This window comes from Anguilla anguilla, chromosome 10 (genome assembly GCF_013347855.1).
Source record: "Anguilla anguilla isolate fAngAng1 chromosome 10, fAngAng1.pri, whole genome shotgun sequence".
Taxonomy (NCBI): domain Eukaryota; kingdom Metazoa; phylum Chordata; class Actinopteri; order Anguilliformes; family Anguillidae; genus Anguilla; species Anguilla anguilla.
The window spans coordinates 38,867,939-38,884,925 of record NC_049210.1 but is presented as its reverse complement, the minus strand read 5'-3'; the positions used below and the strand labels follow the sequence as shown (position 1 = coordinate 38,884,925).

General features: G+C 45.0%; 1 protein-coding gene across 1 annotated transcript in view; it reads right to left on the bottom strand.

Annotated features, from left to right (window-relative positions):
* Positions 1 to 16,987, bottom strand: part of LOC118237154 — a 69,524-nt gene that overhangs the window by 36,040 nt on the left and 16,497 nt on the right. Inside the window, exons 5-6 of the mRNA XM_035435618.1 lie at positions 15,623 to 15,711; positions 12,350 to 12,464 (exon numbers count right to left, since the gene is read on the bottom strand). Coding sequence (XP_035291509.1) covers positions 12,350 to 12,464; positions 15,623 to 15,711 — 204 coding nt within the window. The remainder of the gene's footprint in view (positions 1 to 12,349; positions 12,465 to 15,622; positions 15,712 to 16,987) is intronic.

The window sequence follows — 16,987 nt, the reverse complement described above, 5'->3', positions numbered from 1 at the left end:
ACCTAATTTTATAGCCCTGCACGATGTCTGCATGTAGAAAATGCCTTGGATTCAAAGCACCTCTACGCCAGCGAGCTCATTTATTTATTTTATGCAGGGCCTAGAAACAACAGCCCGTTCGTCAAGATTATCCGTTTATGTGGCAAGCAGACCAGGGAAAGTGCAAAATAATGCAGAGTACTCCTCTCATATATGCAAATCCCTCCCAGGTTTTTTCCCCCCTTTTCTTCTGTTTTACAGCATTAGGGAGGCTGGTTTACTGGCTTGTTATTTTTGAAAGGAATGCGCTCCGCTGTCTGAACGGGCTCTGTGACGGAGAGGAAATTTTCCGCGCGGCGCGATGAGCGCTTCTGACGCCTCGGGCGGCCCCGTTCTCAGCAGCCAGACGACTCGCATTTAAACCCAACAAGCCCGCAGGGATCGGGTTCGATTCAAACTCATCTGCGGGATTTAAAACTGCGGGTATGGATTCAAACCCATCTTGGGGGGTTAAAAATGTGGGTTTAGATTGAAACCAATGTTGGGGGGGTTAAAACTGTAAGTTTAGATTAAAACCCATATTGGGGGGTTTAAAACTGCAGGTTTACATTTAACCCATCCTGGGGGGTTTACAACAGCGGGTTTAGATTCAAACTCATCTTCAGGGTGTAAAACTGTGGGTTTAGATTCAAACCCATCTTGGGGGGTGTAAAACTGTGGGTTTAGATTCAAACCCATTTTTCGGGTAAAATGCTGCCATCTGAACAGAGCAGCTTGAATGCTGGCTGCCAAGAGATGATGCCGAAGCAAAAGCTTCTGGAGCATTTCAGCATGGCGAGGCCTGACACTGATAATTCTGAGACTGAGATTCTGGCCAGTGCCACGTGCGGTACTTGGCTCATTAGCGATGAATGACCACACGTCCAAGTTACTGTATGAGGTCTCCACAGGTCTCTGATTCTCATCCAACTATCTTTGGCCCTAATTTCAATTGATGCTCCTATTGTGCACCAAAGCACAGAGCTGAATCAGACTTTTCACCTCAACCACGGGAACTACTGAAATGCAGAGCGATTTAATGATTTGATATGCCCTAGGTGGATAATATCAAAACCACTTTGCATATAATTTTCAGGAAAATCTAAAAAATGATTTGGCCTACTTTGCACATGTTAACTTGGCACAAGAAGGGAGAAATTGCTCACAACTCATAACATCATCAAGCACAGACAACACTTTATCAATGCATTTAATAAAGACAAATTTCCCTCACATCGATTTGTTGCTTCAATTTTTTGCTTCAAGTTTCAATATATGATAAATACCGATTACTCAAGGTCAGGGATTCATAGCAAATGTTTTGGAACTTGTGCCTCCTCATAACCAGCTTGTCGCAAAGCCAGTCATGCACACCCAAAATATTTACACAAATCCAGTCGTATGCCAAGCTGCAAACATGCAATTCCATTTGTTTCCCTTCAATTTCACGTTTCTGCACAAAGTAAAGGTTCGCTTGTCTGATTTTTAATGCTCAGAGTGGTGCCGCTGTGCTCACCAGGATCTATGTCAATTACGTGCTCATTGATTGTTGTTTTTATGCACCGTGTAAAAGGAGCTCATTTTATACGACAGACTGAGATGTTTACAACCAGTCAGGTGCTCCCCAGTTTCACTAGCACAAAGTGATATTTATTTTTATTTTTGAGACATTACACATCTTTCGCATTGGGAATTCTGGGCCCGGTGAAGGATCTGACGTCAAGCTGTGGTTTCTGACTCTTTTCATGTTGGCCATATGGCAAAGAGGGATGTTGACTCTATGGTTTTGTAAACAGCATGTGGATTTACTTTCGCCCTATGGTTCATCTAAATGCCACGTTTACCAGGATAAGAAGGGCAAACAGAAGATTGGATTAACGCTCTAAGCTAAGGCAAAGGCGCTTCATCTGGTGATTAGACTTCTCAGCGGGCTTGCAGTGCGATTTAAGAGGCGAAACCCTGCGGTAATCCCAGAAATCGCACAGCGAGAGAAAGCACGTTCTTCTCAAAAGTGCACGCTGGTAGTCTTTGACACTCGCGCAGGTGCGAGTGAACTTGGCATCGAGTCGTGAAAGAGAGGGGGAGGAGCATCACTCCAGTTTGGTTGCGTCTGTACCCTCCGGCGGGTTGGGTGACAGATGACGGATTGACTGGTACGGAAGCCCTCTTCATGCGCTCGCGGCGCGGGAGCCAAAGACCGCCATCTGCCGCATACCTCTGATCTGCGCTTGGAGCGCTCGCCGCTCCAGAGACCCGCTTTCCAGGCGCCCCATTTCCCAGCAGGCACTGGGGCAGCTGGGAAGCCTTCAACCAGCCTTCTCTTACGGCTGGTGTTCTGATGCCACCTGGCAGCTACAACCCAAGCATTTCATTTGCATGAAAACGAAGAAAAAGAAGTCTGAAGAAAAAGTCTAAGAAAAAAACTCTTGAAGGAGACGTGTATGTGTCATACAGTTGTCCTACTTATCTGCATCAAGGTCTTTTTTGTAAACAGCACTGAAGTGAGTCACATCCACATTTGTTTTTAGTAGGAAATCCACCGAGCACTGAAAACACGGCGGTTTCTGGAACGCCTGCACCCACTTATCTTATCTACTGCAGTGAAAAGACTATAAAAGAAACTTTAAACTGTTGAAACCGTTTTCCCCGCAGAGGAATCATTCAAGTAGCTGAAGTTTTGATGAAAGCGGAAAATGAGCCGAGACGTAACGCCTAATGATACAACGCTGAGTTTTATCGGCACACAAATAACGCAAGCGAAAGGAGCAACCTGAACAACTAAAGAGAAAAAAAGATTTATGTGTGAAAAATGTAAAACATAAAAGGAAGAATTCCTATTAAATTTTCAGGCAGCCTCCTTGAACTTTATTTAGGAGACTTAGTTCTTGTTTTGACAAGTGAACAATGAGCTTCATAAAACAAAAAGGTTGAGAACATCTGTTGCGTACATGTCTAGCCGTTTCTTGGCAAGGGAAATATGCTTCTGAACAATGAAGATTTACTATTTATACCGCAACAAGATGAAAACACAACAGATAAATCCAACGGACTGCATCTCTAAGCCTTCACACTGCTCTGCAAGGCACTGAGCCAGTCGGACGGATCTTCACAATGCGTGCGTTGAAAATTACACATGAATCCGTAAATATTAAAGCTATGAGTAGGAGTTTTCTCTTACATATTCTTCCTTCGTCCTTGTAATGCACACATCTGATCACTTATTATAGATGTTAAACTGAAGAATGCCAATTTTTTATTTTTTTTTATTTTGCTTGTTCCCATCAGTCGTTCACGGTAAATTAATAGCTTGAAATGTCACTGAATATTTTCATTAGTTACCTTTCAATGTTTTGTGTAAAAGCAACCAGCTCTGTTTTAAAGTGTTGTATACCCTAAATGTTAATGAGAAAATAATATGAAATTTTGACTTTTTCCCCTATGAAATGCACATCGGTTCCACATCTACATCCATGCAGAACCTTGCACAAACAATTATGAGTAGAGAAACAATTCATATTTGTTAATAAAGTTATGTTTAAGTTATTGCTAGATTGCAATAAATAGCTCACGTGGCAATGGCTTTCCCTGACAAGGGCAAAGGCAGATAAATGTCTAGGCTATTTCAAGCATGATGGACGGATGGGTGGATGGACAAATGCTATTATCCTAGCATACTTGTATTTGAGTTACTGGGATAGCGGGAATTGATATTTTACTTCTTTTCTTTTTTTCCAACTAGACAGAGTAGAGGTCACCTCATTAATTTACCACTGCCAGCCTGTCATAATTTGCAGAATCCAACTGAAAACTTGGATCAAAACTCAAAGCCCAGACTAAAAAAAGCCTCCTTTCACACCACTGCTTTCGATTGAGTTAATGCAAAGAAACATCGCCGTATAACTGAGCTGTCCTCCTCCCTGCCAGAATCAAACTCGCTGCAGTGTGGTCCACACTTCAAAGTTACCAGTCTGTTGACGGATCCTTGGGAGGACTCAACAGTACGGCTCACTTTTCAGCGAAACATTTCATTAGCAAACCTAAAACAGATCTGAGATCGCATCGATTTCACGTTAGGCGAGATGAAGAACAGAAGACATACACGAATGAAAAACAGACATTTGGAAGTCTTCGTTTTTTAATTATTATCATTGGCTTATTTTTCACCTTTTTTCCCCCTCCTTTCTCCTACCCAGTATGTAACTGCCAGCCGTCCCTCCCCAGTGACTGGGGGGGGTGCCAGTAGTGCTGAGGCGGAAACATCTCTAATGTAGGCCCGCTCGCCAAACGCGCCCGCCATTTTTTCCATAGGCCACACAGCTCCACGAGAGAACGAGTGCCAAGCGAAAGCAGCAGCATCTCTCGCTGACACTGACAGCTCTGGAGGAGCTAAGGCAGAGGCTCCCCAACCTACAGTGCCACCGGCAGGATGACCCATTAGTGCTCCCCACTAATACATTCATTTTATTCTGATAAGCACTGTTCGCTGCGCGCTTGTGGATAACTAATACTACAAAAGCAGCCTTTCTTACTTAAAATGCAGTTAAGCATGGTCCTAAAGTCTTTATTTCACTTATCTATGTGGCCAGAATAACCAAAGTTGCTTATTTTGGAAACGATATAGACAAAATAAGATAAATATGAACCCCATAAAGATAAAATCCATTTTACCAGTGTTTTTTAGGAAACTGACGCCACACAGCAACACCTCAGCTTGTGAGTCTACCCTGCTAAAAGACATTCAAATACGTGTCTACATTCAAAATTTTAAAAAGAAAGTGCTTCATGCAAGCCTATTTCCTGAAAATTAGGGCAAAATACTGAAATGTAAGCTATTTTCCTAAAATAGGGAAAGAACCCCATACAAATTGCAGCGTATTCAATTCAGGTGAACAGTTTAGGATACAGTATTACTGTTAATCTGTGCAAAGGCTCACGTCCACACAAATCAGAGGAAGGAATCTTTGGACAAACAGAAATGGGATATTTGCAGAAAATGCATTTGATGTATTAGTCACACATGTAGCATGTTTCAGGTGAATGAGGACCAGCCATGCTCACTGCCTCTTTTTTTTTTTTTTGTTAATTCAGAGACATCTTCTGGCACCAGGTGGCAGGTCAGAAATGAACAATCCTTTCAATTTAATAAGATCACAGTTTGCTTAGTATTTTAATAAAAATGATCCAATCCACCAACATACCACACTGTTTTTTAACTACCCTACTGACATATACCACACTGTTTTCTAACCAACCTACCGACATATACCACACTGTTTTCTAACCAAACAGAAATCAGAGACCAGGCAAACAGACAGCAGGAAGAGAGAGTGAGATGGTTGTCCAGCTGTATCGATGTTCCTGTAAAAGCTGGTGAGGCGGAGTGCGATTGGGGGGGGGGGGGGAGGCGCGGGGGGAAGTGACCTCAGGCCAAGAGGAACAAATTGGGTTTGATATACGCATCTGACATTCCTTAAACCAATAACCCGGTGGGCTGAGAGCAGTAATTACGCTGATCCACGAGCGCAGGCTGTGGGGCTGGAGCGCTGCAGAGCCGCGGACCTGCCCAGGTTCAAGAGCGGGCCTCCCGGTCTCCGAGCGCTTCCTGACGGGGAGGGCCCGCGCGGACGAGCAGTTACTCACGCCAATTAAATTTCACAGCCCGGGCCGCTCGAAATCCCCCGGCCTTATCACGAGAAGTCTCTCCATCCCCCCTCCCCACTCCCCACTCCCCCCCCTCCTCGCTATCTGCTGTCCTCAGGCGCACACATTCTGCCGAACCCTCCCGTTAACCTCTGACCTTTCACCTTCCTCACCGCCCCCCCCTCATTCCCCTTCCCCCTCACCCCCCAGCAGAGCTGTGCAAGGGCAGCTTAGCTGCGTCAAAAAATTAGCCTTGGGTAAACAGATGCACTGAAGCACATGAGCCGCTCACAGATTTCGGACTTTGAAGGGCACCCTTTTCACTTGTATGTAAACACGGGCCAGCCGCACAATTAGGAGGGGAGGGGGCGGGGGGAGCAGGGGCCGCGGAAGACGCTGCTGTAATTGGGGAGGACAGGGTGCGCATTCATGGTGGAAGGGAACATCCCAGATTCCTGAACTTGTAGACCCTTCAGGCAAATGGAGCCATTTTCCTTTTTTTTTCAGAAACTGAATAATTTCTCTATTTGTAAGAATGAGGTCATTATCCACGCAGTTGCCTTTATTCCCGACATATAGAGCAATTTGGAGACAGCTGCGGGTCCCCCACGGGCTGCTCTTTTTTTCATCATTTCTTGCTTTATTGCTGTAGCGAAGGGCAAATATCTGGCCGAGCGAATTCCGCGCGGGCGACGTCAGGCGTCGCGCGCAGCCGCTAGCGGTGTGCTGAGCCGCAGTTTCTGAGGCCTGCGACCGCATCGAGCGAGCGATCTCTCTGCGCCGAGCGCCTAAAAGCTTCCTTCACACTTTTTCTCTTCACGAATGGTCTTTAAATGCCACGCCATTAACTCCGGGAGCGATGTTTTCACAAGCGTCCATATCCTACGCTTGCCTTTTCGGCTTCTTACTCGGATTAGGCTTGCGTTTAAAAATAGGGAGCACTTTGACCTCTACCTAAGCATCGAGAACATACATTTTTTTACAAACAAATAAAAAGTAAGGGTTTGGTTTCTCATTCCCGAGACATTTTTCTTGCTCGTGACCGCCAGCACAAACTGACCATTCACAAGCGGCCGGTGAAAAACAACTTCACGCGTTGCATAAGCAGAGGGGTCACCAGGGATTTTGGGCCCAATGAAAAGATCTCACATTGGGCCCCACTACACCAGAAAATCCTATGTTTGAATATTTTTTTAGGGTCCCTGTCAGTCAGGGCCCTTTGAATTGCCCTAACCCCCCACCTCTCTCTTATAACACCTCTGTGTATAAGTACCAAAAAGAACTTTCTTAAAAGATGTTACTGGACATAAACAAAAAGGCATACTGGAGTCAAACTGAATAAAGGCCGTTTTTCCAAATAAACTCTTGTACTGTAGCTCTGAACAGTATAAATAGGCATAACATATACAACACCTGAACATGTCACAGATATTCTTTCACACACACACACACATATATATATATATATATATATATAACCTCTGTCATATGACACCCTTACAGTTACCACATGTAATAACCTCATTCGAGTCAGTGGCTCAGCACTGATGTAGGACATTAGTAATGTCACACATGCTTCCTTATTAATGGATTATGGCCATAATCCAGGCAATCTTTTATCACGTGAAAAACTGCACTCCTTTCGAGGTCCTGATACGAATCTGTGGTCTTTTCGACGCAGTGTGTGACTTTAACAAGCCATAACATTAATCTGATGGAAACCAGATGGGGGAAGAGATGGGAGCCGTGGCCACAGACCCGGAGAAAGCCTCTCACCAAATAAGGTTTCCGTCCCGGCCATATGAAAGCACTTTGGCCTGGAAGCCGAGAGAATCGTGGCGCTGCCTCTGTGAAGACACGGCTTAGGTTTGTGTTAAATCTCACTCTGCCATATTTTTCTTTATGCGAGAGTAACAGGCTACGGTATATTGCTCTAATCTGTAGCTCGTTCTACCTAAATCAGGATGAATATTATGTCATCGCAGCAGCCGCTAATCAGCTCATTAGCTCATACTTACACGACACCTGTTTTACATCAAACTAACTTAGTGTCACAGAGGAATCAGGGTACCTGTATGAAAATGTCCAGATGATTGTATTTTGTTTCGCAATAGCTGGATTATTCCTAGTATCTGCAGTAGTGGGATTCTGTATTCGCAGATAGTAAAATTAGATCACAACCACACTGATAAAAACCAGATTGGATCCATAGGGGATACATACATGTGTTACCGCACACGCACACGCATGGACACAGGAACATACAAAAAGAATACACTACACTGGAGAAAAAAATCCTTTGAGAAACCCAGGCACTGCATGTGTTTTATAGATAGTTTTGGGCAATGATGGATGACTGTTTGGGATTCTGAAGTGCAATAAATAGAGACAGACCATCTTTAATAAGCCATGAAAACAAAGACCACATGTTCTGGAATGAGGCTCAGTGTGTGTTACTGTCACAGTGAACTGGAAGTAAACTGTCCCTAATCGTAGTCTGCCCCTAGTGGAAGAATTGAGAAAATACTGAACAGATTTACTTAAACATTCAATAACAGAACTTGCACAGGAATGTGATGTGCGTTCAGTTTAATCAATTAACCATTCACTTTTTAAAAATAAATCTTTACTTCTCTAGATACATAACATATTTCTTCACCAGTCTTTCTGTGCAGTGCAGCCCCTATCCCATTATAGTTACCAAGTAAACCACATACTGGTTCCTTCGTTCCAAACAATGGAATTATAACCACTCAAACTCCTCTGTATTCCTATGCACATTTCAGATTCCTCATCCTATGGCCATTTGCCTGTCTCCATTAAGGGGGATAGGCAAGCTTCCATTCTCCACTGGGGCCCTCAGTGTTTGGACAAGTTTACCACACCTGCCACTCTTTCTGTCAGGCATACGTCTTTCTCCTCCCTACCTGAGCCTGCAACTGTACACTGGGTCACCGTTGAAAATCTCATGAATTCAAGCTCATTTAAGACACTGAGGCACAGAGTGCACCTTTAGAGTTTACCCACTTATTTGTGCAACATTTTTTTTTATATTTGTTGTGCTTGCATTTAAGCTTAGCTCTTCATGTGTGTGCGCGTGCGCGTGTGTGTGCGTGAGACTGTGTTTGCAGTATGTCCGCTGATGCATTAATACATATTAAACACTGAGTTACATGAATAAAAAGTGTTCAATTACACGAACGCAGGATCAGATCTCCCCCGCTGCAGCACTTTGCAGATGCATTTCGTGGAAAATGCTGCAAAGATAATCACAAGTGGAGCTATGATTCCCTCAGGCTGGGGATCCTGTGAAATCCAAAGATGGCCGTGAAATCTGGAAATTTTAAATACGAGCAGATAGTTCAGAGAGGAGAATTAGTTCAGAGAGGAGAATTAGAATGCAGAAATTACATTACTATTAAAGGCCAGAAAATTATTCAAAAAGTGTTAAACAACATATTTACAAACATACAAAAATGCCTGCAAATATGTTATTAAATTATGTATCGTAAGTTGGTTTTGTTTATGTTTTGTTTCATTCTGATTGTTGCACTCAGGGGGCAAAGCTACAAACGATCAAAAGAGTGCCCCAGGGACCCAACAGGATACGTGTGGAAAGGACACAAAGCAACATCGTGCAGTTCATTCGCATTTTTTCATCCTTGTCGGTCCAGATGAAAACGATTTGAGGAACGTAGCTAGCCACATGACACTTGGCCCAACTGCAGACACATTATCTCTGGTCAAAATGTGTGGATTGTTTTTCGTAAGAAAAGAGACAAGATCTCTTTCTGCACACACACACAGCACTGCACTCTACCAAGCAAAAATGGACTGGGTTCGACCTGAGCAGTCTCAGTTCAATGGCATTTGGTTGCATTCGGTTCATTACCCAAATTAAATTCCAGAAAATTCCGAACTGCACCATGCATGAATGCATTTCAGCGACTTACTGCATTGAGTGTACAAATTTCTGCCTCTCGATAACATTCACAAAAGAGTTACAAAAATCTGAAACCGTATCCCCAATCATAATGTATAAAAACACAGTAATATATAAAAGTAAATTACAGTAATAATACTTACTGTAATGGATAACCTCACATACTGAAGTGCCAAGCTACGATTCCAATTTAATTACATTTTCCAAATAACAAAACCTGTAAGAGATGAGAACACAATCGCTTTAATTTGATTGCGAGGATGTCGATGCTGTAATAAGGTAAGCCGAAACCGCGTTGTTCGGAGAGCGACGGCAGTTTCGTTCGGGGGGGGGGTGGGGTGGGCTTTCGTAATTAGCGGCAGCGTCGAAACAAGGCGAAAGCCCGCTATCTCCGCCGAAGAGCTCCATAAACTCAAGGGCCCGATTGGCGAGGGGAATAACAAAGCGAATCGATGTTTTCGGATGCTCGAGATACATTTGCTTTGCGCGCGGGCCCCCCTCTCCGCCGCCACTTGATCCCGCCGCCGTCTCCCGCGGCTCCCCCCCCCCACCCCGAAACGCCGTTTACGGTCGGCCGTCTGAAGCGCCGCAGATGGTTCGTGTAATTACATCAATTACAGACATTATGCGATCGGCACTCAGCGACGATTTCAACCTGTCTGACATAAATCAGGGAACAAATTATTATGAAATCAAGAACGGGAATGGGGGGGGAGAGGGGGGGGGGGGAACTGACAATGGTTGAGAGGCGGGAGAAGCCATCGAGGAACAAACGTTACGAATGGGCTCGGTAATTGGGAGGGAGAACAGAAGCCAAAGGGGTGCAGAACGACACCCAGCCAGGGCTGTGGGGGACTGAAGTGGCCCCCATGTCTGATAGACTCTGCTGCTTGAATAAAGATGGGCAGGGAACCGTCACAAACACAACTATTAAAAAAGGGAGGGGGGGAATGGAGTCATTTCCTGCATTTCTGTTATTAGTGATGTTGCCCAATGCAATGAATAACAAAGAACTTGACAAGGGTGATCCTCTCATTGATACTATTATTAGTCATCCTCGTGTGGCCTAAAAGGCCATTTTGTTTTACAGCAGTTTAAAAAATATTTAATAGCCCTTTATGACAGCTCCTCGTCTTTTATGTACCTGGAATGGTGCTTGTTTGACCAAACGGCATCTGTGATCCGAGCATGTTCGCCATAAGGAAGCTAGCAGTGTCTGGCCGTTAATTAATAACCTTATTAAATTAGCTGCAGTCCCCCCCTCCCCCTTCAGAATCCGCGCAGAGAATCCACACTCGGGGGGTCATCAAAGGTTTATCTCCAGATTAGGCCGGAGGAAATTAAAATGGTCGTAAGGACGGCGTTTCCTGCACCTTCTCTAGCTCTTGGGAAAGAGACCGGGGCACGGACCACAAATGCTAGTCGGGAGCCAAAACGCAGGAAGAGGCCTGCCCTTAAAAGCAGCTGAACGACATCAGTCCTGCTTCACAAAAGCCAAAGCAGAAAGGGAATAAACGCGTTTTCAGACGGCCCTGCCGGGGGCCTCTGCGCAATTTCATGCCTGTTTTTCAGGGATTCACACGAACCCGTCCTACCCTCTGAAGTCTGGGGGATGGTGGGGGGGGAGTGAAACGGAAGAGAGAAATGAAGTGCGATCTGTCCCCGCGTCTGAACCGCTCCCCCCCCCCCCCAACGCGAGCGGGAGCCCGCCACGGTACCGGGACGCGCCCCGGCCGGGAACGATCCCATTACTTTGTCCTGACAGGCATACAAAATTGTTTTTTTTTTTTTTTTTTTTTTTTTGGAGCAAGCAAATGATAAAGCGCGTAATAACACCTCGGCTATTACTTAACGGGACTTTCTATCATCGTGGCACGTTATTATCTGCGGGACGCGAGTGTTGCATCATCCCCGGCCTTCCTTTTTAACGGCGGAGCGAGAAGGGGAAACTATTACAGCAAGATACAGTGTGATAACCGCCGGAAGACAACGATTCAGGGGGCAAAAAAACGCCCGAGCTAAGCCTACCCTATTACAGCTCGCAGGAAATCCATATGGGGTATTAATGGTGGTAATCGACCTTTGTTCCCCGGCACTAAAATTATACGCGTACGCGACTTGAAGGAGCGTTGCCGTAAGCGTTCGCTTACAACCAGGACACGACAGAGTTCCTTCCCGCCTCTATTAGATGCACAAGGCGTGCAGTCTTCGGTGCGCCATTCAAAGTTATCTATTATGCCGTAAACGGCAACATAGAAAAATCAAGAATAACGGATGGTCGTTTCTGAATAGCCTGCTGTAGGGACCTTCTATCCTCACAGGGTCATAATCTAGTGTGCCGTGCACCATAGAGTTTCCAGATAAATCTTATGATGAAAATGTAAGCTTGACTTTCATTCTCTCCTTCTGTTAGATGAACCCAGTGCACAGAGTATCAAAACTGACCTGTAGTAGCCTAGCGAAACAAACACACGCAGTTAAATGAAGTGAATTAGGGACAGGACTGACCAATCCTCAAGGGTAATGATACGTTCTGTCTTTGCTTCATTTCAGCAATCTTTGTTTGGATAGGCTGTCAGTCTCTCAATGTTTCAGGTATAAAAATGTTAATCAAGCAAATGTGTTCGACTTAAAAGGTCACTTTAAAACATCTGAAACTCACAAGGCGGTTCTCATGTCATTGGCGTGCGATAGCCATGGAGATAAGAGAAACGCGTATGTGAAAAGAGACCTGTTAGCAGCGATTACCTTATTATTCCTGTGCAGTTTTCGCCTGACGTCAGCACACATCTCAATGAGCTGGGTGAGCTCAGCTCGCGCAATGGGGACTTCTGCGGATGGGCTGTCCACACTCAGCAAAGACCTGAGAAACAAACAAGGACATTGAGGGCACCAAACGCTCACGCCAAGGGGTAGCGAAGCGGGAAACTGTCCACTGTTATCGGGGCACTCCACCGATGAATCATTTGACAAGACGTTCCTGACCTTTACATTGTTTGTGTTTTAAGCTGTCGTTGGGTTCAACGGCCCAATTCCATCGGTTTTTGTCCCTATTTCTGTCAGTTTCGTGTTGTTTCAACTCCAGTCACCTGACCTGTGATCGCAGAAGTCACATGAAAAGGTTTTTTTTAGACCGATACACCCATTGGCTGTTTGTGTTCATAACAACCGAGCTGGTGGTCGCCTGTGCAGTCCTGAGAGCTAGCAGGGCCTCTGGGAATTCTGGGAAAGGGCTGCTACATCACCCTGTGGGACAGCGGGAGCAGGGCGGACCACGGACATGCACCTGGAAAGTCACCTGCCAACTTTCACAACTTCATCAGAAAGGTGATCATTTTCGGTTTTGTCAAAATCATAAGCCCTTACACTGCCTTACAGCCCCTTTAATATTTTCCACATTCTGCTATAACTACAATTATAGCAGCTGTTTATTTTATTAAATGCATTGCCTTTATGAGCTGAGGTTTTATACTAACATCTAAGTCTAACCTTTTTAATTTTATTAAATATATGCTATTATGGTATGAGTATCAAAGCCAACTACTCCACCAAAAGTGACCTCATTCTGATTTTTGGTTGAAAGCTAGTGAAAGCATGGACTTGCAGTAGCTAAGCAACATGATAAAATAGAGCACAATGGCAAAGCACAAAGGCCTGCATGGAAAATGTATTTCAGACGAGTCACCGGAAGCCTGTGATGTCTCAGCGTTCACATTTTTGAAAACCAGTTCATACCTGCTGTACTTTAATTAAAACAAACGCCCTTGTGATGGAGAGACGGGGGCTGAGCCGAAATGCTCGCCTCGCAGGTTTCAGGGGTCACGGCTGCGTTCGCGCCTTCGGGGGGGAACAGGAGCACTTTGGGTCCGTGAAAGCGGGGCGAAATGAAATTACGCCGGGCCCAACTGCCGTAATCCTCGGGCGATAAGTGGATCAGCGGCGGGCGAACAGCCACTTAGCTCTTACAGGGCGGGAAAAAGATTACCCTGGCGTATCGCGCGAGTTCATCGCAGCCGGGAGTGGTGGGGGGGTGGGGGGGTTCGACACCTCACCATCATCTCTTATTCCAGGAGAGAGCGAGGAGAACCAGGCCTGGAGCAGGGCAGGTGTCACAGGAAAGCCCCCCCAGCCCCCACACCGCTGACGGGCAACAGGTGCGATCGCCCGGAGGCGTCCGAGGAAACGACCCGTCTTTCAATGAGGCCGTTATGTCCGGGGGGGGAGGCTACGCGAGGGACGCCGCCACAACGCCGCTTTCAGCTATTCTGGGAGAAATAAACATCGGCCCAGTCGACACGGCCACCGAATGGGTTCTACTTCAAAGCAGGAGCCCTCAGAACGCGCGCCTCTGGTTTTGAACTGGAAAAAACATCTTAAAGATGTGCTTGGTTGGACAAATTTCACTATTATCATTGACTTCTTTCCAGAGAATACTGAACTAATATCATGTACTGTCTCGTGTAGCCATTTTTTCCTTGAGTGACACTAGGCATTCTCAACATAACCTGAATGCTTCACAGAGAATATATATAACACCTAAACCTGAATTGTAACACAAGTAGTACTGTAACCTCAAACCTCAAGGTGCCCTCCAAGCAGCCCAGAGAAGAATGTTGTTCCTCCCGAAAACATTTGCATTGGAACAGAAAGTCTCTGGCTTGATTTACCTCCATAAACAAGATGATCTACCCCGGGAGTCAGCTCATTACAAGTCGCACGAGGAACACGACATGCCTTATAAAAACGGAATGTTCCGGTTCACCTTGTCATCAGAGAGACTCCGAGAGGCGTGACATTGTTCGCAATGAGCACTGCGATGCACTGATTTGCCTGATAACATTATCCGCTAAATTTATACATCTGCATAATCGTGTACGGTTTTGACATTTAATTGCTCTTCAGTCACAAGGGACAAGAAGTACATCAGGATCAATCTGAACTCTGGCAAATGTAGGGGGAAAACTCGCAGCGCTGTCATTCCTCCCGGCAGCTAAACACGTGTCTGTGATTGCGCATCTGAGCGACCGCTTCTGTTCTGTGTTCCCCAGCGATGCACCTCTCTTCTGCCTGCACTCCCGCTCACCTTCGCTCTCTCCGTGGCACGCCGCGGTTCACAAAGAGGCCGATGGAGAACGACCTTCTCCCCGAGCTATTTCGGGAGATTTGCTAAGCGGGCGGGCCGTCTGAAATTGACGGTAATCGCGGGCACCGCGGCAAGACGGCACGTAAACTAGAAAACGTGGATCTGAAGGCTGAAGCGATTTATGTCTGCAGGTAGTTTGCAAATGATGACCACGGAGGTACTGGCAATCGTCTTAAAAAATACGATGTGACATTTTGACGAAGCTCCTGTGAAGGAAATCGGCCTGGCATTGAGAGAGAGGCCTCCAGACTAATTAAATGAGGAGCCTTTTTAGTGGTTGTGGTTTTAATGGCTACATCAGATTAGTGTGTAAGAAGTCCGTATCTGAATACAGCACAGCCTACCACATTTATAAGTCTTCAGACATGAATTTAACATTATCTAACGAGCGGCATTGCTTTACTTAGCCGGGAACTGTGATTGCTCACAGGCATTCGTTTCTGGGCATGGATGACTGCAGCGAGTTACTTTTACTTCTTAATCATTTTCATTTTCAAAAGGTGATGACTACACCACTACGGTAAATGGAAAACTATGCACATGCAAATACAAAAAGACATTTTAAGTAGTCTGGGAAGAATCAGACTATTTAATCAGATCAGAATCAGATCATTACCTTCGAAAACACAAACATTTCTACAAAATTTAGGAAAGAGATCTTGATATATTTATATGCAAATACAGTATACCCGTGACCAAAATAATGTGCTTGAATCTCTGGTACTACAAAATATACCATGAATATTGGAACAGGTTTCAGTCACTTGTATAACAATACCAAGCAGTGCATTCATGGTAAAAGACAGATTCTAGCACATTACTTTACTGAAGAAATCTTTCCCCAAATGCACTATTGATTTGAAGCTTGTGTGAAGTACCTCAGTCTCTCGGTAAGGGGTTCAAGGGCATTTTCCACCTCCAGACAGCGACTCGTCTGGGAACTCAATCCTTCAGACAAGAGAATAACCTGAAAGAGATTTTTTTTAAAAACATGCATCTAAACAGACTCCAAATATTGCCTCAATTAGACTGACAAGTGGCAAAGTCTTCATCATGAACTTGGATGCAAAGATAGCATTGTACTGCTACAGTTATTTTACAATCGCTGCGCTTGGTGTTGCGTGTGTACTGAATGAAACGCATGTTTATTTTTTTCCAGAATATTCTGACCAGTGCTCACAGAGGTCCTATGAAAATCCCTGTACAAACACAGAGGAAGAAGTGTCCGAGCAGACCTCAGAAGGAAAGGCAAACGGGATTTAGCCATCGCCACAGCCGGCTGGAAAATTCCTGCAATAAAACTACAGCGTGCCTGCTTATGAACACACGGCAGAAGCACAATGGTCGCTGTGCAAACATCACGCTGCGCCAGCCTGCTGCATTTGGCAGCTGGCGCTACGGCTAGTTCCAGCCGACTTCCCAGGAATCTCAATTGTAATCATGTCCGTTCGCCGCTACCTGAGTGACTTTGGAGAGGGTGCAGGTGGGAGTGAAGGGCAGGGGTTTTCACACTGAGGTCAACAGCCAATCCGGTCACGTCACACGGAGGCCAATAGCCAATCCGGTCACGTCACACGGAGGCTGACGGCCAATCCTGGTCACGTCCTGCACAACCTTCACATTTCTCTTTGTATTCTCAGCTCTGCCATTTGTAATAGCTGCCTTCACTTAAGTAAATGTCACTCAGATATGTACATGTACACTTTATTGTAAGGAAAAGTTCAGAACTATATTCCGTATTTTATTGGTAAAAAAACTAGCAGCTAACACTGAAAGGGCTATTCGCTAAAACTGATATCACATGATTTAATGTAGTTTAATAAACAGTCACTGTGCTCTTTGATGCTCAAACAGTAACACAAGCAACTACATTTTTCATTTATCTGCTGAAATGAGACATTTATGTCAGGACTGCTACTGTGGTAACAGCTTCCAGGGCAGTTGTTATTTTTTTGCCAGAACTCAAAGAAATTTACATATATGGTCACCTTTGACCTCAGCTGTCCATGAGTATTTCTCTTTTCCAGAACCTTTCTGAATTTGCCAGGAGTTAAAAATGCACTGCAACTACTACTACTATCTAATTGCCATAGCAATGAAACAAAATAGCCCTTCTGTTTTTAATGCCATAAAGCCCTGCTGCACAGGTGCTAAATAGTTTAGAAATAAACACTGATGAGGATAGAACTGCAATAAAAGCCACCATTGCAAAACGGCAGACATTAAAATGGCGCTTTGTGATT